A 22,104-nucleotide genomic window follows, 5' to 3' on the forward strand; every position below is an offset into this window, starting at 1 on the left:
GGAGCACTCTGGCTTTTTGTCTGTGAATGAATCAAGCTTGAAGTATCTTCTGCTTTCAGTTCTATTCTACGTACATATTTTTACCTCATATCTACCAAAATTCTGGGAGAAGTAATTAGGAAATAATTTAAGGTAAAATATACTAATATGTATATTGTAATAATATTAAGCTGTGTATTTTGTGGGCACTTGATTAAAGAACTGAATTATTGTATCTGACTTGGGTATTTAAAAAAAAATTACCAAAAAATCCCTGAAAGTAATCTTTATTTCTGAGGTTGTAAAAGAGCAGAACTTAGCAGAAGGTAAAGTGTTTTTCACCAGGAACTGTTAACATTTGAATGTGAGTATTCTTGACTGCTTGTGCTTTATGTTGAGGCTCACAATCTGAACAACATCATGAGAACTTTGTGAAGTTCTATCTCTTACTGAATGCAATAAGTAGGAAAAAAAAGTCAATGCAAAAGTGCTGTATTCTGAAAAGTTCATTGATATGGCTAATAACTAAGCTGAATCATTTTCTATTGAAATGCCAGTCTAGATGCACTTATACCTTATTTTTCTGATGGTACTCTACATTACAGAACACCGTCTCCTTCTTCTATATTATTGAAATATGAAGTCCTAATACACACAGAAACTCATCAATCAGGAAGAACTCAGTAGTTTTACTTCCAAGTAAACTACTCTTTTCAGGACCATGGTGCAAGTATAAGCTCCTAGTACAAACGGGTTAAAATCATTTTGTTGTCTCCAAAATGGTTATCTTCTTTGGCTATAGGAACCATACATGCTCTAAATATACGTACATGAAGTTCACGCAGCCTGTCCCTGCAGGTGGAGCAATCCAAACAAAACTGAGATTGGTGGTTGGGAGATGGCTCACGTGTGACGCGACCACACTGCACATGAACTGATTCCCAAACTGGTGGTCAGACATAATTCCTACAAGAAAGACACAGGGGAGATAAACAGTAACACATGTTAATGGCTCTTTGCATGGTGCTAACAGATAGAGTAATACATCTACCATGTGTTTCATCATGGCAATATGCAATGTGAAAAGCCAAGAGTATGCCACAGACTAATTAGAATTAATGCCAATGAAAACATTGAAGCTGGCCTTTGCTTGAGCCAAGGCTGACTTTGGCTGCATATACTTGCTGTCATTATTCTTTATGAGCCCAATACTAAAGGAATTATTTGCATTTTTAAAGGAGAGAAGTGGACTGCAGCTGCTGTAAATCAGTGTTACCCCATTAACTGATTTACATATATTATCAATCTAAAAGAAAATAAAATCTGAAGGAGAAATCTCATGTTTTAATTAGCAAAATGAAGCTGATAGAGAAAGGTGTTATCTTTTAGTAGACAGGCACATCTACTTGGGAAAAAAAAGCAGATGAGCTTTTGTTTAATTTACTCTTCTGATCTGAAATAAAAGCAGCAGCCTTCAACAGCTTTACCAGTATGCTCTCCTTTGAATTTTATTTTTTTTTTTGAATTGGCTTTTAATATATGGATGAATGTAAATGTCTTCTGTTAATCATCCTCTCTGGAATTCACTCCAGTTCATCATTAGATAAAAGAACTGTATTTTTTTTAAACAAAACTAACAAAAAACCAAACACCTTCCCCCCCCCCCTCCATCCCCACCAAAACCACAACAATTATGACACCAATCTTCTTCCCCCTTGGAGTCCTTCTGTAGTTTCCTAAAGATCAGAGAAAGCATGGTTGTTTGTTTAGCACCCCCAGGCTTAAAGTCAGGCAATCTTACTTAAATGGATTACTACACCTTTAATCTCAGCACATTAAACAATAAATGTTGAAACTATTCTTTTGAATGTGCTTATTAGAAGAAAATGCCTTTTTCCCAGTGACTTCAAATATTGATCCTTCAGTTCAAAGAATAGTTCCATGGGCTAAAACACTGCTAATAGGATCAGCAGAAGAGCAAATGGTAGCAGGTGCCTCCATGCTTCAAAAGGTGAATGTTAGCTGTTATGTTGCTTGGAAAGTTTATAGTAGCTGGATGTGAGGAACAATTTCTTCTCAGCAAGAGTGATGAGGCACTGGCACAGACTGCCCAGGGAGGTGGTGGAGTCACTGTCCCTGGAGGGGTTCAAGAAAAGGGTGGGTGTTGCACTGAGTGCTATGCTCTAGAACTGTCATAGGCATGGGTTGGTGGCTGGACTAGATAATCTTAGTTGTCTTTCCAACCTTAATGGTTCTGTGATTCTATGATTCTGTGATTTCTTACAGCCCCTTGCTGTACTTCAAACAACAACAGATAAACAAACATTTCCTTGCCTCTCAGAATCCCCAACAACTGTTTTTGACAGCTGTTCTGAAATGCAGACCCAGCAGATCTTCTTAAACCTTTCCTCTTAAACACTTCCACAAGTGAAAGAGTTTGCTCACAGAAGCCCTTCACTTCAGGGGCAGATGAATCTGCTTCTCCTGTGCCTCCCCAGAGGCTGCCAAAGCAATCAGTAGGGACCTTGTGAGGAAATTGCCAAGTGTTTTACAGATCTAAAGCAACATCTGTAATCCCACTTGGGCTTGTGAGAGCCATAGCTCAGGTTATATATATTGTTTGTCCTGGGGGCTATTAAATTCTAAACCTGCTTCAGTTTTGAGGGAGAAATGAAATCACAGCCAGTATAAGTATTCTGTCCCAGGAATGACAGGAGTGGGTTATGGCAGTGATGGCTGTATCTTTTACAAATGAACACAGCCCTCACATGCAGGCTTTTTCAATTAGTTCCCCACTGATGCATGCACAACATATTCTGTCATTCATTCTGCTACACAGCTCAGCTCAAATTCCCTGCAAATGGAATTATAGAATCATGGAGTCATGGAATGATTTGGGTTAGAAGAGACTTAAAAATATTAAGTTCCAAGTGCCTGTCATGGGTGGGGATAGATCTCATTGAGTTGGGATGGCCACAGTGAAGGCTCAGGATTCTCAGGATGGGAGCCTCACATCTGGAGAGCAGTGGTAGGGAAGCCCAGGGAGATGGATTTTTACTGCCTCATTCTAGTTTACTACATGATAGCAGGTGCACGTGGACTTTGTCCATCTCTTGTCAGTCTACACTGACATTTTAAGTTTTTATTTGCTGTCCTTGACTAATTGGAGTGGTGGCATTGTCAAAAAAACCACATACAGAGACAGATGTGTCCAAAAATATGCCCAGGGATATATATACACCCTTGCAGAGCGTGTGGTATTTAGGCAACTGTTTTGCTTTGCTGAGAGTGAAAGATGAAATCTCTGTTTCTTTCCCAAAGCTGTGGGACTTAGGCTGATCTCTGAAGTTTTGGCAATACCCAGTGACTTAGTGTGGGATCGGTCTCCAGAACCTATATAGAGCACCAGCTCACACACAGCAGCATCCCTGGTTGCTTAATGGGAAATAGAGCCAGCTAAAGGCTTTAGCAGGTTATTTAAATAACAGATATTTTGAGGGGAGTAACAGGAACAGCACTTCAGACAGAAGAAATCTCCCTTTCTCCAGAGCCAAATACAAGAGAAGACAAAGACTGCCCTACCCACATCCTGCAGCCAGGGACAGGCACACCAGCTTGGGAAATGTGACTGTTTTCCTTGGCAGCAACTCGTGAGTTAATGAATTCCCTAGGTTTCAAGGCAGTAGACTGCAAAAATGTGTCTAATACATCAAACACGCACAACATCTGTGGAGAATTTATTTTCCCTTTGACTTACAGTTTATAAAAAGAACAACTTTTCAGCGACAAGAATAAATTCTAAACAATGAAAAGAAACTCATTCAGAATTTTTGAAGACAAAAATGTCAATGAATTGCAAAGAGAATACTCAAAATTCTGTGTTACAATTTCATTACTGTTTTAGCATTATATTTTATTAACAGTTTATCAGGATAATTTTTACAGTAAAATCTACCACTCTTTATCTGTTGGACCTCTACTGGGAATGTCAAACTCTACTTTGGAGTTCAGTGTTTTCAGAGTACTTCATAAAAATGAAGTACTGATACTTCACGGAATGACATAGAGATGCTTAAAAAACCTTAATCTGACTGAGAATTAAAATCAAAAGATTCATGTTGAAAAGGGGAGCATGAAAACAACAAAACATCATAAAAACGTGAAAGATGGAAGAATGCAATTAATGCCAAGAACTTATTTAAATAGAAAAGGAAAAAAAAAAAAAAGAGATAAAAACCATTATTTCCTCTTCTTGCTACCAGCTTTCTTGTAGCACCTTGCTATGGAAAGCAGCACTTCCCTTCTCCATTCCCCCTCCAACCAGGCAAGCTATTTCCTAGGCTGAATGCTAAGCCTTAAACATACCTTAGGAGAAACGTAAAACAAGTTTCTTCCACAAAGAACAAGCTGAGAAATGACAGCCCTGGTTTTATTGCAGCTCTCAGAACAAATATATGTCCTTCGTGTACCTCAGAGCATGCCTTATCGAGGTATTTGGATCAAGTCCACTGTCCGATGGACCATGTCCTGCATGCCAGTGCTGCCATATCCATTCCAGTCTGGTGTTTCAAAGAGTAAGAATCTTAAGGTAACATTTTAAGATTTGTCTGTATAAAACACTGTAAAGCCTTTTGGAAATAAACAAATGTTGCCAGCTCACTTAATCCCCAAATGCTCAAAAGCTAGTTACCATCCCATATCCACAGGTCTGAAATGTGCTACATGCAAAGATACCAGGAAGATCTCTTGGAGTGCCTTTTCCCTTGTTTTTCTGGTGTACATTCATCATACTGAGGTGTTCCAGACACCTTCACTTTTCAGCTACTCCATCCCCTAAAATTTCTGAGCCTTTAGGAGTCCCAGTAAATTCATTCCAGTCCCAGACATGTTTTGTACCTGTGAACAACACTGCTGGGAGAGGATCCAGACGTGCTCAAGCCCTCTCAAGATTTAACTCAGCAGCTGTTTTTATTGCATAAATTTTCAAAAATGTGCTTAGCCCTATTCAACCCACTCTTTAGAGTCACTGAATGAAAAAGCCTCTATGTGAAGAGGTAGATTTCAAGAGGTAGATCAAACACAAGAAATCCAGACATGGAGAAAGCTTTTTGAATAGTGAATATAATGTAAAGTCCGATGACAAGTACATTGCTTCAATCTTTGCATGTGAAAAATCATTCTACTGGAAATCAGAGTCATTAATAGAGTGTTAGTGCTAATTCAGGAAAGTACTGTGCCTCTTTCATAAGGTGGTATGCAGGAAGATGAACAAGATATGAAGATGTTGTTTTAGTGGCCAGGAGACATCCAGGCAGTTCCTCAGTTCTTGACAACTTTAACCTTGGTGTGAGCCTTCCCCAAAAGAGGAGGGAAAGAGGATAGGAACTGTTCTCTCAGTTGGACCCCTGGAAGCCAAAAGATAATCTTTTCTTCTGGCAGTGCTTGGAAAGCATCCAATAGTGCAGACAAATGCAGTAAAATTATCATTCTTTTCTGCTTCCTAAATCTGAGAAATGTGGATCTGTAATAATTCTGATTTACATGATGTAACTACATGAGGTTTCTTATTTAGAAAGCAGTTTCCTAAACCAATAATTTACACAAGTATCTCATCTGCATGTCAAAGTCCTCAGCTTAACATCCGTGGTAAGTCTCAATAGGATTTCCTGCACTGAACCAGATGGTAGGTAGCCAGCCATTTCTTATTTGCTGTACGAATTAAGGATGATAGTAGGAAAGAGGATTAATGTTAAACACAGGTGTAAGATGAATGACTACAATTTGATTTTCCTGCCTCTAAATTGATTATCATCTGCTACACATTTCCATTTTCAAAGTATTGCATAAGGGCGACAGTAAAATGCCAAACATAAAATATTTATGAAATACCAAGAAAATAAAGCTATAAGTGCCAAATCACTCCAGGATCTTTGGGAAAGTAATCATTCCTGATTTACAGATAATAAAAATAGACATCCTCAAATGATCTTTCATAATATGAAGGAAGGAGCCGTGGATGCAGTACAGGTCCTTAGGACACCCCTGGGCAATCTGATCTAGTGGCTGGCAAGCTCACCCATGGCAGGGGGGTTAGAACCCAGTGACCTTGCGGGTCCCATCCTACCTAAGCCATTTCATGATTCTAAGACACCTCAGAATCAGGGTCCTACTGAACCAGCCCAGAGCACGGCTCCTTCTGGAGGCCAATGGAAAGCCCTGCACCTCTCCCCATCATCTGGGAGCAGAAGAGGCTGTGCAGCAGCTGAGCAGTGAGCTGTCAAACCTGAATTCACAGCAATCCAAGTGCAGGCCCTAAGGAAATTTTAGGCTAGGATCTGTGCACTGGATGTATATAGGCTCTGAGTGCATTTCACAGCTGCTGGAGCTGCAGATTTCAGACCATGTTTCCAGAGCCAGACATCTCCCTTTCTTCTATGTCCTTTCTGGTCCTTACCTGCATAACAGACATTAAAGCAAAATATGTCTTTTCCCCAAATTCCCTAGCAAGTGAAGCAATGGTTTATTTTTGGTTGCTGAAAGAATATTTCAGCAGTGTCTTTAAACTATTCTGAAAACTTTACAGGATTCTGAATTAAGTTCTAAAGCTCTGTGTAGAAGAATAGGTACAAAGAAAATCAAATATATATGTATGTACTTACAGTACATGTGTGTGTCTAAGAAAACCATCAGCAGTTCACACTTAAAAGGATGACTGGGAGTAAAGAATTACCTGGGGTTGGCAACTATCCAGTTGTTTCTAAAAGATGAATATGCATACACAATTATGAGCTCATTCTGAGACCTGTACAGAAGGCAAGCAACCTTCTATAGGCAGGTGAACTACCCACACAAGTCCCTTCAAAGTGAGTAATGGTGCAAAGTCCAGCTCTAAGTGAGCTGCGCTCACTGAGCCAAAAGATGAAGTTACCAATTGATTTTTTTTGATTGATTTCATTCTGCTTCACAGGAAAAACGCATCTTGTTTGATAGCAACAGACTGCTAAAGTGCTTGGTGGCCCCTGTGATCAGTTAAGGGTCAGGGTGATTTGATAAATTATTGAAGAGTACGAAGAAAGAAAAGACTGTAGGCTGTGGTCTTCCACCAGCAATATATTGCCTTCATCTTTCTTGAAGTCACGCATGTATTTAACTGTCATTGTTACTGCTTCATCATTAAATAATAGATTATTTCATCCTATGTTGGGGAAAATACCATCCACAAACTAGAAGTAGAAAAAGAACAAATAGCCATATAACAACTTAATAAAGGCTGTCACTAAAATCCTTAACTCCTTTTGTGGTCAGGAGCCAAGTGGAGCCTGAATGCAGCGCACAGAACCCCTGGGGCACTGCTGTGCTGAGCAGCTGGGGACGGAAGTATTTATTTTACAAAATATTGAATGTATTTTCTTCATAGTCCTGGAAACAACAATTTTCTGCAACTTTGCATCTGAATTACTTTCACAATTTGGGACCCAGGTCTGGACTATTTAGATGCCAGCAAGAGCAGTGCTTTATGTTCATGTTTTTTGAGTACTTCCTGAAGGGAACACTTCACTTGTTGTGCAGGTTTGCAGGAATTAGCCCCTAATATACAGATTTACAAAACTTGCTCTGAAAGGGAGAATATATATATATATATTTGTTCAATCTCCCTTTTAATGCTTTACTTTTAAGTGATTGTTAATCAAAACTTTTGAGCAGCCTTTTGTTAGAAGCCACTTAAGGGTACTGTTTCATGTTGGGGATTTATGAGTGCCAGTCTCATTAAACCTAGCAGAGGTTACACATATGGAAATTCTGGTGCACGGGGAGGAGAATATTGCCTTTCATTTGCATAATTCCCCAAGAAGCTGAATGAGCCCCTTGTTTAGCAATGGGCTGCGAGGGGCAGGGGTGGGGGTGCAGCCTCTGGGTGGGTTTTGGTGGCGCTGGAGGGGGAGAAGAGGGCAATTTACAGCTGAAGCCCAAGTGTTCCATAGAGAGCAACACGGGAATAAGTGCTCCGAGGCAAGTAGATTTAGTAACAGTAAACAGGGACCAGCAGTAGTATAAATAGAAAATGCTAATAAGCTTCTGCGTTGCTGAAGTACAGAAGAAAAAACCCTTCCCAAAGGCTTGAGCCAAAATCTATTTTAAATGTTCACTAACAGCTCTAGCATGTTTTATAATAGTAACTTTTGTATTTTTCTTTATAGAAGCTGTTAGGCTGATACCTTCATCCTGTACTAGCTTTTCATAGGTCTATTTTAGCAATGCATCCCAGCTCACCCTCTTGCAGGAGAGCAGCTGTCCCTGCTTTGCACCTGCTCTTTTTTGTGTTTTTGTGTTTGGTAGGTGAGTGTCTCATCCATGCAGACAACTCCTGCACAACTTCCCACAGCTACTGCATTGCTCTGAATCCTTCCACTCCACCACACCTTAGCACGCATCCCAGAAGTCAACCATTGGACTCATCACTGGATTGTGTTTATGTCAGCAATTGGTGTGACAAGGGACCACCATGCCGAACTGTCAGGCATTGCTCCCACCTGGCTTATTCCCAGGACCATGTGACAATTCATGAAGGCAGCGCTGAAGATACAGAAATTGCTCTAAATTTGCCCTAGTAGAAATGAAACTGCAAACCGATAGAACTGCCTGATCTCCTCCTTACACAGAGCCCCACCCTGACCAGACCACCCCACTCCATGGCCAAGGTAACATCCAATGGAACATCACTGTGCAACAGCAAGAAAACAGCTGCACACCTCAATACCAATGTGACTGCCCAACATTCATTTACAACATGCATAAATTCTGGTTACATCTACAGTGCAGTAATCCTTTACAAAGCATTACCTTCCAGAAAAGGAATAATCTTCACAGCAGAGTCCAGCTGTGCCAGGCTGAGTGATTTCTATAGGACAACACCCAGTCTTTGGCTGTACTGTTGATGGCAACACATCCTGATACCCTGGTTGCTTTTCCATAGCCTGGTGTGACTAATTGGGATAATGGCTTCAAGGTTTTACCTACAAAACCCTAAGACTCTTTTTAATTTATTTTTAATGAACTTAATAGTTGCTAGCAGCAGTTTGCCTTGTAATGCATTTCCTCCTTTTTGATCCCTTGCCTGTAGACATCTTCCGCATGTGCCCACATTACCGTCACTGTCTCAGTCACTGAACGATGCTTCTTTGCGCTGTCCCTAATTACACTTTCTATCTCTGTTATTGACATAAGCAGTGAACTCTGTTGTTTAAAATTGATAGTTTCCTCCAAAGCAAATTATATCAGTCAAACCAATCAATAAGGATGCCTTCATAATGAACCCACAGGGACCTCCATGGAAATTGTTCTACAGATGGAGAATTTATCATTTGCAGACATCATTTGTTGCTTTGCAGTGATGCTATTATGCAAATTGTTTTGTTCTGTTCCACAATTTGTTATGCAGATATCTGAAAGTGAACCTATAAATATGAATTGTGCACAGGAACCCCAAAGGGTCCCTCACCAGTGAGACTGTCCAGGTTTCCCATCTCCATAAATGATTTTAAAAGAAAAGGCAGGAGATTTAGGTTGGATATTAAAAGGAAAGTCATTATTCAGAGGGCAGTGAGGCCCAGGCACAGCTGCCCATAGAACTGTGGGTGCCCCATCCCTGGAGGCGCTCAGGGCCGAGTTGGATGAGGCCCTAGGCAGCCTGAGCTGGTGGGGGGCAGCCAGTCCATGGCAGGGATCAGGACTGGGTGGGCTTTAAGTTCCTTTCCAACCCAAGCCATTCCATGATTCTATGACTCCCTCTGGGCTTGCAGTTCATCAAGGACTTTGTGCTGTAGCTACATATCCACATGGGAAGAGCTGGCTACAAACAAGAGAATTTTGTTTCATCATTTTACACACAAAACCGAAGAGCCGCTACAGTACACACAGTGTGAAAATACCAGCTATAGTGTCTGCAGCACTCAGTGAAGAGCAGGGCTTTGCAGGGAGCCGAATGAGTTGACAAATGCATTTCACTGAGTAGTTCAGAAGTGACACAGAAGATGGTTTTGTGGGTTGCATGAAGGAATTCAATGAAAACAGCCGATCTTCAGGAGTTCTTTCTTTGAAATTATGCTGAGATTCAGCACCACTGGCTAAAAGCTACCACTATAAATGCTCAGACCACACTAACCACAGATAGGAGTACAGTTTTGCCCACTGAATGCATACTCCACAAGCACTGTGACACTAACCAAGACCTGCTGGGTTCACCTCTATATAATGACTAATCTATTAGACTCACAGCTTTGAGCAGCAAGCAAGGTGTCCCCTCTGTGCTGGGGATGCTTGGGAATAGAAATTGAAAACATCAGACTGTACCAGAGCACATGCATTTCCACATTCCACAACACACCTCCTGGCTGTGCAGTGTCACCTCACTGCCACCAGGCCAGTACATGGGGGGAACATATTTTGGCTGGAGCAGAATGGTTGACACACAGCTTCTCTGTAAGGAGAGAAGTTGACAGTCAAAGTGTTTTCCTGTTACATGCTTATCACAGAATCACCGAGTCATTATGGTTAGAAAAGACCACTAAGATCATCTAGACCAACCATCAACCCATCCCACCATGACCACTAACCACGAGCCACACCTCCACATTTCTTGAACACCTCCCTCGATAGCCTGCTCCAATGCCTCACCCCTGGTACAACTTAAAGCCATAACTTCTCACCCAATCGTTGTTACCTAGAGAAGAATCCAACCCCCATCCTCTCTGACTTTCTTTCATCACTAGATGTATCAGTTACAGCTTTCAGACTTCTGTGGTATTTTTAGCGATGAAATAAAAATCACAATCTAAGAAATCCCAAATAGTCGTTTAGGTTCTTTATTTATCTTTAACATCCTTTTCTATGATGACTGCAGGACAAAACAGAAAACTGAAAGTGGATAACTGCAAAATGTGGCAGTCACTCTTCTCTTTCCCTTGTGAAATGGGCAACAGTTTACTTTTCCTACTGCTCTATCTTAAAACTGCTGTGATCCCACCCTTTGTCACTTTATGCTGCATCTCCCCCACTAACCAACAAGGCACTGTCATGCTGAGAATATTGCGCTGAGCAGCTAATAATGGAATGAGCAGCATTCCCAGCAGCCTGAATTTCCATGGGGCCAACAGAATGGTGCACATTGAGAAGCAAACTCGTCAGAATACATGCTTGAAGCTAACAAATGTCAACAGCAGCCAAACCATCAGGAAACAAAACAAAAACAAAACAAAAACAAAACCAAAAAAAACCCACAAAATTTTGTACACAAAATCAAGCAGGAATAATTACAGCCAGCAAGGCCAAAGGGTTAAAAATTTATTTTACTCATTCATTTCCATATTACTACTTCTAACTTCAGTGATAAAAAAATCACTATTGAGAACAAATCTGGTGCAATGCCCTTCAGCCAAATGGTATGAATTTATACATACGTACCACAGACAGAATACTGTACTTCCATGCTTTTATTTTTATCTGACAACACATACTGTAACAGTTAAGAGTAGAGAGAAAATAGAGAAGAGAGTAATTCTGCATGTCATTCCTTTGCCTGGAAATTACCCCTTCTAGACAAAATACTATCAATCACAAATAGGCAAGAGCACTTTCAGATCAGATATGAACAAAGCAAATAAAGGTTGCCAAGAACCAGAACCCTCTTGTAAACCGTCGTTCAACGTCAACAGTCATTTTGGGGAAAAAAGACTGCTGTTCTTGAAGTCTTTTCCTTGAAAGACCAGTCTACTACTAAATCTTAAAGGCTGAACTGCAGTTATTTCATCCTCAAGCAAGGATCTTATAATACCATGCAGGACTCAATGGTTGTGGATGCCCCGTCCTTGGGGGTGTTCAAGACCAGGTTGGACAGGGCTCTGGGCAACCTGATCTAGTAAAGGCGTATGTTTGGTGGTCCTGCTAGGCAGGGGAGTTGGAACTACATGATCCTTGAGGTCCCTTCCAACCCGGGTCATTCTGTGTGATTCTGTGTGTATCCCAGCATAGACAGTGAGGCGTGGTGGTCCTGTGCACATCTTGCCTACAGACCTCGCAGCTTTGTGGCTCAAATATCCTTTCCACCAGCCAAAGATCACAGGATCACCACAGAATGGCTTAGGTTGGAGGGAAACTTAAAGTCCAGCTCTAACATTCTACTGTGGCCAAAGCTGCCATTCACCAGATCAGATTGTCCAGGATCTGGATTTGAATGTCTTCAAGGATAAGGCATCTATAACTTCTCTAAGCAGATGTGCCAGTGCCTCATTGCTCTATGAGTAATTAATTTCCTCCTAACATCTAACCTAAATCTCCCCTTTTTTAGTTTAAAGCCTTGTCCTGTCACTATTGGACCACGTGAAAGTTCAGTCTCTCCTGTTTGTAAGCTCCCTTTAAATACTTGAAGGCCACAGTGAGGTTTTCTCAGAGCCTTCTTTTCTCTGGACTGAACAAGCACAACTCCCTCAACCATTCTGCATAGGAGAGGTGCTGCAGCCCTCTGATCACCTTCATGGCCCAAAAGAACTCCCTGAAACTGTGAGATTGGAGGACCCTGGGTACTCCCACGCATGCAAGTCTACAAGCTGGACACTCATATTAAAACTTGAAACGTAACTCAGTTCCATGAATGAACACTTAGCTGCAAGCCTGCCGCTTTGAGCAAGTAAGCCCAACTGGGAACCTAGTGGGATAAATACTCCAAGATCTTATAGCAATTTTTGAAAACGTTTAAAAAGTACAGTAAGTCAAAGCAACACACCAGAGAGCAGTAGTCCCATTAACATTTAAGGGGAAAGATAAAAATATGAAGATCAAGGCATGGCCCTGCTTTTTTAGCTGCAAATCTGCAGGAAAAACAGCCCAAATAGCTGCAGCCCTACAAGGAAGTTCCCTTTTTTTGTTGTTGTTTTGTAGATAATTAAATCAACAGAAAAGTGTGAGGGCAAAGTGACAAAATTAACTCTCAGTCTCAAGGTCTCAACTACATTTTTTTCCTGTTCAGGGCAGATTAATAATTCAGAAAATGAGCAGGTTTTCTAATTTCCATCAGCCAGCCCTTCTATGTACGACAATTGATTTGTTTTCTCAGTAAGACTTCTAAATACTTTGCAGGTCTGATGCGATCTCACACTGTACCATAAGCTTTCGCAGATATTAACCCTTCTTATGTATGTGTTCTCTGTTTTAACACATGGACATCCATGTGGTGCACAGGACTGGTGGAAAGCATCTATGAGTTTATCAGCACAATTAGAGCTTTTGGCACTAGTATATTACCAAAAGAATGCTTTTTGTTAAATAACAAGCTTGTCACATCTCAATAGATTAGGGAGTTTTCAGCTGATGTACCAACATGGGCCAAACACACCAGATATTTTAGTCTGGAAAAAATGAAATGACTGCTCAAAGGGTATTTCAGCATTCCTTGAATGCAGTGACCAGAACAACTTGGAAAAAGGACACTATATTGAACAAACTGTGCTGCTTGGAAAGACTGAAACTTAATTTCATGCAGGTCAACTCAGATGGAGACAAAACTGCTCTGGAGTGAGCTGAAGGAAATGTGGTGGCCTCCTGAAGAAACTGCTCAGTGTCTACAGGTATGCAAAGACTGGGAAGAGCCAGGAATGCCCCCATGTCCCACATCCCAAGGTGGTGCCCTTCCAGGAATGGCATCTGGGTAACCATACTGAGTATCTAGGATTGGCCAACACCAATGAGATGCTGCAAGTCTGAGCAGGCTGCCCTGTGAGCTGACCACTCTTTCCTCTCCCATCCGTGCATGCACATTGAGGGAATTTCATAGCCCTTGCCAGTTAGTTTTTGATTACTAACTCAAAGTCAAGCAATTCTGCCAGTTAAAGGTATTCTCTATCACTCCCTATTGGTTAGGATACTTTCTGGAGCAGTAGGAGATGTAAATTAGGTTGTTCTCAGACAGAAGAAAAAACTGACTCCCAAGTCCTTGGTGACCACTTTAGCCACTGAGACTTAGTTTAGAAAGGAGACATTCCCCCAGACTGTGAGTTCAATAAGTGATGCAGCTGCTTTTCTCTCAACTGGCAGAAATAAAATTTTTCTTCTGGGTCAAATGAAAATTATCAAGAAAAAAATTAAAATCTCAGATTAGTACAAAATACATATTTTTTAGGGTTTTTTTTGTTTGTTTTTTCTTTTTAAATTTGGTAAGAAACTTGAAAATCATAAAATCTAGGGAAGTACCAATGGTTTCATTGGCAATGACCACAGAAAAATGAATCACGTAGGCTTGTGCAATCCAGCACAACTGTCATGTTGTTTGTTGTTGTTTATATGCTATTTTCTACAAGAATAGAGATTTCCCCTGTCATAAAGGCAGATGTAGGTTCATTCTTTTATTTGAGATCACCAAATATTAACTCTAAATGCAATGTACAGGTGTTCATATCTCCTAATGACTTCGTTTTGTAACAATTTTGAGACAGAACATTTGTGATTCCTAATTGGCTCCGTAATGAATTTGATACAATCCATGCTTGTAGCACTGTCTAGTCTTTATTTTGCAGCCTATCTTAATGAATCACCATAATTCACTTGGAAATAATTTGCAGAATTAGTTTTCCATCTATCTTTCTCGTGAATATTTTGAACTACTAGCAGTGTGCAACTCGAGCTGGAGGTTGTATGTGGAATATATTAAAAGCTCAGGGGCTGCTGGTACTCTGTAGCGCAGCACAGAATACAGATAGCTCTTTGCAAATTATCTAAGCACAAAATGTATTTTATAGTTATAAGGTAAGAATAACAATGGAAAGATCAAAGTCAAGCAATATTATCTTCCAACTTTTGCATGCTTTTGTTTCTCTCGTTCCTTTATACGCTGTTTGAGCTAAGCCCAGAGCTGTCAAACTGGTACCAGCCACTTCTGCTTCAACTACCATACTACTATGTCTGTCCATGCTAAAATCACTGCTGTGAATAATTAGGTCTTCATAAAGACAGTAAACTGTACTGTACTTTTCCTAGAAGTCTGCATCAAAATAAACCTAACAATTCAGTGTAGACTGAAGCATCAAAGCTTTCTTGTCCCAGTCATAAAATGAAAATACCTTTCCCACTTTAATTTTTTCACCAATATTTTATTAAAGATGCTGTATTAGTAAAGGAAATGTGAAGATTATCTTTAACATTCCCCACAAATACTGTGTGAAATGAAAAATTCTCTCAGTGAATTGGATCATTTTAATATGATGCATTATACAGAAAAAGCATGAGATCATTGAGTTGCTTGGCTCTGCTCAGAGTTGTACCTGAAGTGCCTCTGAGCACCTGGACAAAAAAAAGTCTAATTGTTACCTGCATCCCTATAAGTATAGTTGTACATATAATTGTGCTTCTTATCAGGATAGGCCTTCTTTGGATGTCAGGGGGAAGTTCTTTACCAAAAGAATGGTGAGCTGCTAGCACAGGCTGCCAGAGAGGCTGTGGATGCCCCATCCCTGAAGGTGTTCAAGCCCAGGTTGGATGGGGCCCTGGGCAGCCTGGTCTAGTAGCAGATCTGGAGGTTGGCAGCCCTGCCTGTGGCAGGGGGGTTGGCGATGATCTTTGGGATCCCTTCCAACCCAAGCCATTCTATGATCCTTACAGGATCTCTACTAGAAGGTCTGAGAATTTGATCGTAATTTTCTTTCTTGAATTTCTGTGTTATACCAATACAATTTTTTTGTTTATAAAATACGTATTAAAATCCAGAAATCACAGGATTTCTGCAGAATATTGCAGAAATGTTGCAGAAAACTTTATTTTAGAGTTTTTGAAACTTCTGCCCAGCTGAGATTTCCCTAAAGAATGCTTTTCTTTGGTCCAGTGACCCAAGCAGGTACAACAGAACTCCTGTTTTGAGGTTGATGTTTTCTCCATAGCGCTTTACTGAGCTAAGATGTGTTTTGTTGTTGTTTTTTTGTTGTTGTTGTTGTTGCTGTTTTGTTTTTCCTTATAAATTTTCAAAGAAAGAACATCCCATTCTTCACTTATTCCTACAGGACCACCATGAATACAGTTAAGTCACATATTGCAGTACATTCCTGGAGGTTTCATGTTGACCACCAAGGGCTGACTTACGAGCTTTTATCTATTTTGTACAAGCTATTTGTTTTAACTCTCCAGAAACCTACATTTTCATTTCTGGATTAATTTTTCACAAGGAAGATGCACTTTGATTTGTACAGTCTCATCACCCTTGGTTCTATTCTCATCCCCCACTACTCCTTCATTTGTTTTGCTTCAGCAAACCTTCAATTCCCAGCCTTTCCATCATTATCTTCTTCCCACTCTCCTTGCTTCCACACTTAATGTAGACCTAGAATGTCCCCATATGGATTTCTTCTACAACATACCTCTTTGAGCTGTCTCCTTAAGACCTCAGATTAGTTTTGCTGAAGAACTGCAGTACAGAGCTATCTTCACCTTCCTTCTTGAGAAGTAGACCCAACAAATTACCAATCAATAAATTCCGTAGCAAAACCAGACTCTTGAAATCCAGTGTACGTTGGTCTCTCTGTCACTGATTTCTTTAGACAGAAAGGTGTGCTCACAAAATCCTAAAGCTCCTGTATTTATCTGTCAAGCACTAAAGAGACTTGGAGCTAATAGGTCCAAAAGTAAATGAAAAACCTCATTGCAATACGACATCATCAAAAGAGAATTCTTCCCTATATTGTGAAGCATTTGGCTGAAAATGAAATCTGCAGACTTCCAGTTGGTTCATGACAATTACCAATTCTCTTTATTTCATAAAAACCCATTATGTGAAGGACCTTGATGTTTTCAGTGTCATTTAAACAAAACTGGCCTATGTTATAATTAATCTTTGATCAAAAATTTTAATGGGATCTCAGAGGAAAACGGTATTTGACTAAAAGAGGCATTCTTCTGCATGTATTAATCAAGTGAATTCTTGTTGAACTGCTTGAATTTCATTTAATAACACTGCTCCGTTGTTAATTAGCAGAGCAGGAAAATGATAGAATCTGCTGCAATGCTTTTCTATTGTAAATATCCTGAAACCTTTTCTTTTGACTGTCAATACACATTGACTTGTTTAGAGAATAACATTAAGGACAGAAAAAACAAGTTGGAAGAGAGGTCATGAGAAATTTCTGACAAGTATCAAAAAATCACTTTTAGAGTTTCCTGGGGCATCTTATTTAAAAACACAACACTCTTATATTCAAATTAATCCACTATAACATCAAACCATACATTTATGGCACTAAGAAATTAAATCACTTAGACCAGCTGTCACTTATGAATGACCATTCAATATCACTTCCCTGAGTGTTGCTAGTCATTAGCATGTTCATCAGTAACATGAAAGCAGATATGAAATCACCAATAGTGACATTTTCTGAGTTATATAAATGTAAGTGGGAGTTCACGTTAGCCAGGTGAGATATAGCAAACAGAATGCAACTCTTCAGTAAACTGAGTCTACTTTAAAAGCAAAGCAAAACAGAAGGGAATGCACACAAATCTGGAAGAATGAGGAATGGAGAGATGCAAAAATATCTGTGGCAGGGGTTCATGTTCTTAGAATGAAGTTGAAAATTGCCACAGCCTGGTGAAAGGCTAATAAGTCTTATACTTTTTGCTTAGACATGAAGAAGATTCCTTACATTAAAAAACTTAGTGTTCAGTCACTATAGGTTATGATTTATTTCTCAAAATTGAGGAGTGATTTGATTTCAGTATATAGGTGTCCTAACATAAAGAAAATGTGACTCATAAAGGATTTTTAGACATTGCCTAAGAGGTATCACAGGAACGAGATCCTCGGAGACACTCACAAGCCACATGAAAATTTGAAATTAGGCAACTTTTTAAGCAGGGCGTATGACCAACCACTAGAAAAAAAAAGGGATACAGTATGAATTCTTTGCCTCTTGCACTGAGTGCAAGATCATGCACTTTAGATAATGACAAAAATACTTTCAGCTCTAAGATAGAAATGATGAAGGAGGTGAAAGCTCAATGCAAATCAGTCAATCACAGTCTTTCAATGAGCTGCTGATGTGAAAAAAGGCAAACTCTACCCTAGAATGTACCCACTCAATTGTTTCCAGTCATGACAGGGAAGTACTCGTACAGTACTGGTAAAGCATTGCTAAGACACTGCTTCACTTGTTGGGCATAATTATGAATGCTTGTGTTCAAAATATTAACTTAGGCTGGAGCAGCTGCAGGGAAAGACTACATGTATGATGAGAAGATTGTAAAATATGTCATAAAAGTAGTCAGAATAAACTTATCCTGTTTGGAGAGAAGGTTACTACTGCTATATATAATGGAGTTATAAAGAAGCTGTTTAAGCCAAAGATAATTTTTGTATAAGAACAAAGAGTAGAAACTGGACTCAAATACATTTGCTGTAACTTACAACCTTCCTAATCACCAAGCAAATGAAGTATTGAAACAATTTTGCAAGAGGAATATGGGCAATAAAAAGACTTCAGGCAGCTTTAAGTCAAAGCTTAAATCCAGGCTTTCAGGCTCCGTAATCAGTGTTGTGGGGATCAGACTCAAACTGTGACAACCCCTCCTCGGGATGGTTCCTGAGCACCACAGCACTCAGGTATTAAAACAGGACAAGCGTCCACAAGGTAGAGTTCAAATTCCATGGAAGATTTCACAGTTGGAGGGACTCATAGCAAAGACCATATACAAATATTTAGAATTTAGATTAAGCTGGCCAAAAATTAAAAATCTGGCTACCAAAAAAATGTTTTCCATTTCTATTGTACTTCACAGGAGTGAAGTTCAGTCACAAAAAGTCAAGTTAGCATTTATTGATAATATTTCAATTTGAAATCCTCTGACTCATTTAATTGATGCAGTTTCCTTCTTATTGCATGTGAAGTGGTACAGTAGTGCTTTACCTAACAGCAGTACTCTAGCTGCATATGGTTTTTTCCTTCCAAAGTCTGCCCTTAAAAAAGGACCATTTCATTACACTGGCTTTCAAACTCTTCAGATCTATTTTTGCCTTCAGGGCACAAAAAATACAAAATATGCTTATGAAGAGTCTAAACCATTTTCCCTTAGTTAAAATGATTCTTAAACTACATGCAGCTTCCTATGCTGCTATCAGTTTTTGTTTCCTTGCATATCATGGCTGCTCTAATTAGAGTGATAGTTTCTCCCTTTCTTATTCCAAAAACTGTAACAGAACCGCATGTTGAAAAAACAAGAAATAACTGCAAGTAAGATGGACTAGGATTTACTGTGAAGAGCAAGTCCTTCTATGAACAGTCTTTTTTGTAACACAAGGCACTTTTGCTCATGTGGTTTGTGAGAACTCATAAAATCAGGCCTACATTATTTCCCTTGAAAATATCCACTTAACAAAATCTCATTTTTACCAGTTCAGAGTTCATGTTTCTTTCTCTGGTGCAAATGCTCAGTGTTAAGAGGTTTTATTTTCTAATAAATGAAGATAATACTGTACTTTTTCCTTTATTAGTAAAGAAAGGAGGAATTTCTTGTCAATTAAAATAGTCAAGGAGAATAAAGATGAAGCACGATGTCTTTTTTGTACTAGACAGTGATTCATGAAGGTGAGTGTTAGCTGAAGTTTTAACACATTTTGATCTGTGGTTGGAATTTTTAAAATTATAGGCATTGTTTTCTTTGAAGCTATTTATATTTCATTTCACCTTTCAAGAAATACATGGGATAAGCACAAAAGCACAACTGTAAATAGATTACAATAGATAGGATTCAAGAACCCGGCCCTCTCATCGCTGATCAGCAGATGCCTCCATTGGAAATTGCAAATGAATTCAGTTTAAAATTAAATGCTTTTGGAGTCATTCACTGGAGTCTGGAATTCAGCCTATAAATACACATGGGAAACCATCAAATGTGAGTCAATAAAGCAGCGCATGAAAAGCCACTCGTCCTGGCGAGACTCTTCTGCACCAGCTTTTGAGAAAGTACTTCACAGGGTTTGCAATAGCACAAATTCCACAGCCAGCATAAAATCAGACAGTGTTAACAAGAACCTTTTCTCCTTTTCTTATCCTTTACCAGTAAGATTATGTTAAATAGAATTTCATTTAATAAATTAATTTACTTATTAAATAATAAAGTTCCTCCCTGTAATTTTTAAGCTATACTTTAACTATGACTGCACTTCAGCTGCTTCTAAGGCTGAGCTCTGAAGTGTTTTGTTACCCAAACCAGACAATGCCCTGAGCCTTAGAGGGTGAAAAACAGGGGTCCAGACCGAGACACTACATACGTGCTCCACAAGTGGCACCTGGCTCCCTGCTGGAGCCCTGCCTGGCCCAGCCCATGGAGCCCAGGGTATGGGACATCCCTTTGCTTAAAGGAACTCTAATTCCCCATGCTTCACCAGCTGTACCAACTGCACAGCAACATTCAGTGATATCTGAAATGTGTGGCACGTTGGGTAGAGGGCAGATAGGATGCAAGACCTACTGGGAGCCCCTGAGTGCCTCTGGCAGGTGGGTAGGTATCAATGGCCTTGGGCTTCCACTGATCATAACAGTGTACATGACTAATCTATTAGACTCACAGCTTTGAGCAGCAAGCAAGGTGTCCCCTATGTACATCCTGGCCTGGCTGGTGTTTTTATATGTCTTCAAGGTGACATTTTGTAACTAGGCAGTACCCACCTTCCTAAAGAGAAGGGTAGAAAGGAAGAAATTAGGAACTCAATGCAAATGTCAGTAGATCAGTAGATTCTTTTGCAAATAGTCTTTCTCAGAGGGCAAAATTTTGGATTTCCTTCACAAGCTTAAAAATCTATTCTTCAATGATCACTTTCCATTTAACTAAACCTATGTTGGAACTATTAACAAGAGTTCTGAAATAATTTTTCATAAGTGCACAATATCAATCTCCATATATTACTGGCAAATTATGGTGTTATAAAGCTCAGTCATATGAAAAGGTAAGGGAAATAACCAGTTGTAGCACCTTGTAAATGTTTTACTTCAAGGACAAACAGCACATTCTGTTTCTTCTGGCTTGTTGGTAGATTTATGCTTTGGATATTAGCTGCGGTAATTTTGGTAGAAAGAAGTTCTCTGCTATGGGCCAGACATATTGTGCCATAAATTTACGTGTATTAAACTTTTAATACTCTCATAATCAACTCGAAGTTGATTGTAACAGCTTTGTTTATTTGTTTGTTTGTTTCCCCAAACTATTGCTCACTTCTGACAAATTTTACACATCTCTTATGAGGACTTTTAAGACTTTCAAAGGTCAGTTATTCAAGGAATACTCCAATTTGTACTTAAACTTTAGATGCTTCATATGCCAATAAATCAAAATTATCTGTAACAAAATTATTAACATCATGGAGTCCCTCAGACTCTGCAAGCCAATCTGTTCCATCCCTCCATGTTCACTGAATCTAGCTAACATTTTTTCCACATGAAGAGACTACAGTTTTGTCCTCGAGTGGAGCTGTCCACCAACTCAACTGCTTCAGTAGTTGGTCCTCTTTGTAACACACTGCTCTGTTGGCCCTAAAGAACAAGAGCTTGCTTTACCAAGCACAGCTAGTCTAAGAATGAACAATATGATCAATACCAAACTGTACAGTTGTCCTTGCAGCACTTGCATTCCCAGTGCTTCATATGTTTTATGATCATACATCATTCTGTCAAGTAAAGAAGCAACTATGGCACAAATTCAGGGTTTTCTGGTGCTCACTAAAACACAGGAGATTCCTGTCACTCAACTTCGAATTTCCAGTGTGTTGAGGTTCACGGCTGAGCTACTCACCTTAGTTTCTACCGAAATCAGTGGCAAAAAATAATGACTTGGAGACAAATCATCTGTCTAGTTTAGATGGCCACTGCAGGGTAATATGACAAACGTCCCCAGAATGCCCATTTCTGTCCCCAGTACAGAAAGGCAGCTAGGGGGAACCAGCTCAGCTGTTGCCACAACTCCTTGTCATAACTAAATATGACAGATGTCTTTCAACATTCCTTTGAATGAATAGCAGCTAGTGTCAGAAAATTAGACCTTCAGAAGTACTTTGCATGTCAGTGTCAACCATTGGAAAATAGGGAACTTTAAGGCACATCTTTG

General features: G+C 39.7%; 1 protein-coding gene across 2 annotated transcripts in view; it reads right to left on the reverse strand.

Moving 5' to 3' along the window:
* Window positions 1-22,104, reverse strand: part of RELN (reelin) — a 261,236-nt gene that overhangs the window by 185,774 nt on the left and 53,358 nt on the right. For both annotated transcript variants that reach the window (XM_072326651.1, XM_072326652.1), the window contains exon 3: window positions 810-945. In XM_072326651.1, the coding sequence (XP_072182752.1) occupies window positions 810-945 (136 nt within the window). The remainder of the gene's footprint in view (window positions 1-809; window positions 946-22,104) is intronic.

The sequence above is a fragment of the Excalfactoria chinensis genome, chromosome 1 (genome assembly GCF_039878825.1).
Source record: "Excalfactoria chinensis isolate bCotChi1 chromosome 1, bCotChi1.hap2, whole genome shotgun sequence".
Lineage (NCBI taxonomy): Eukaryota > Metazoa > Chordata > Aves > Galliformes > Phasianidae > Excalfactoria > Excalfactoria chinensis.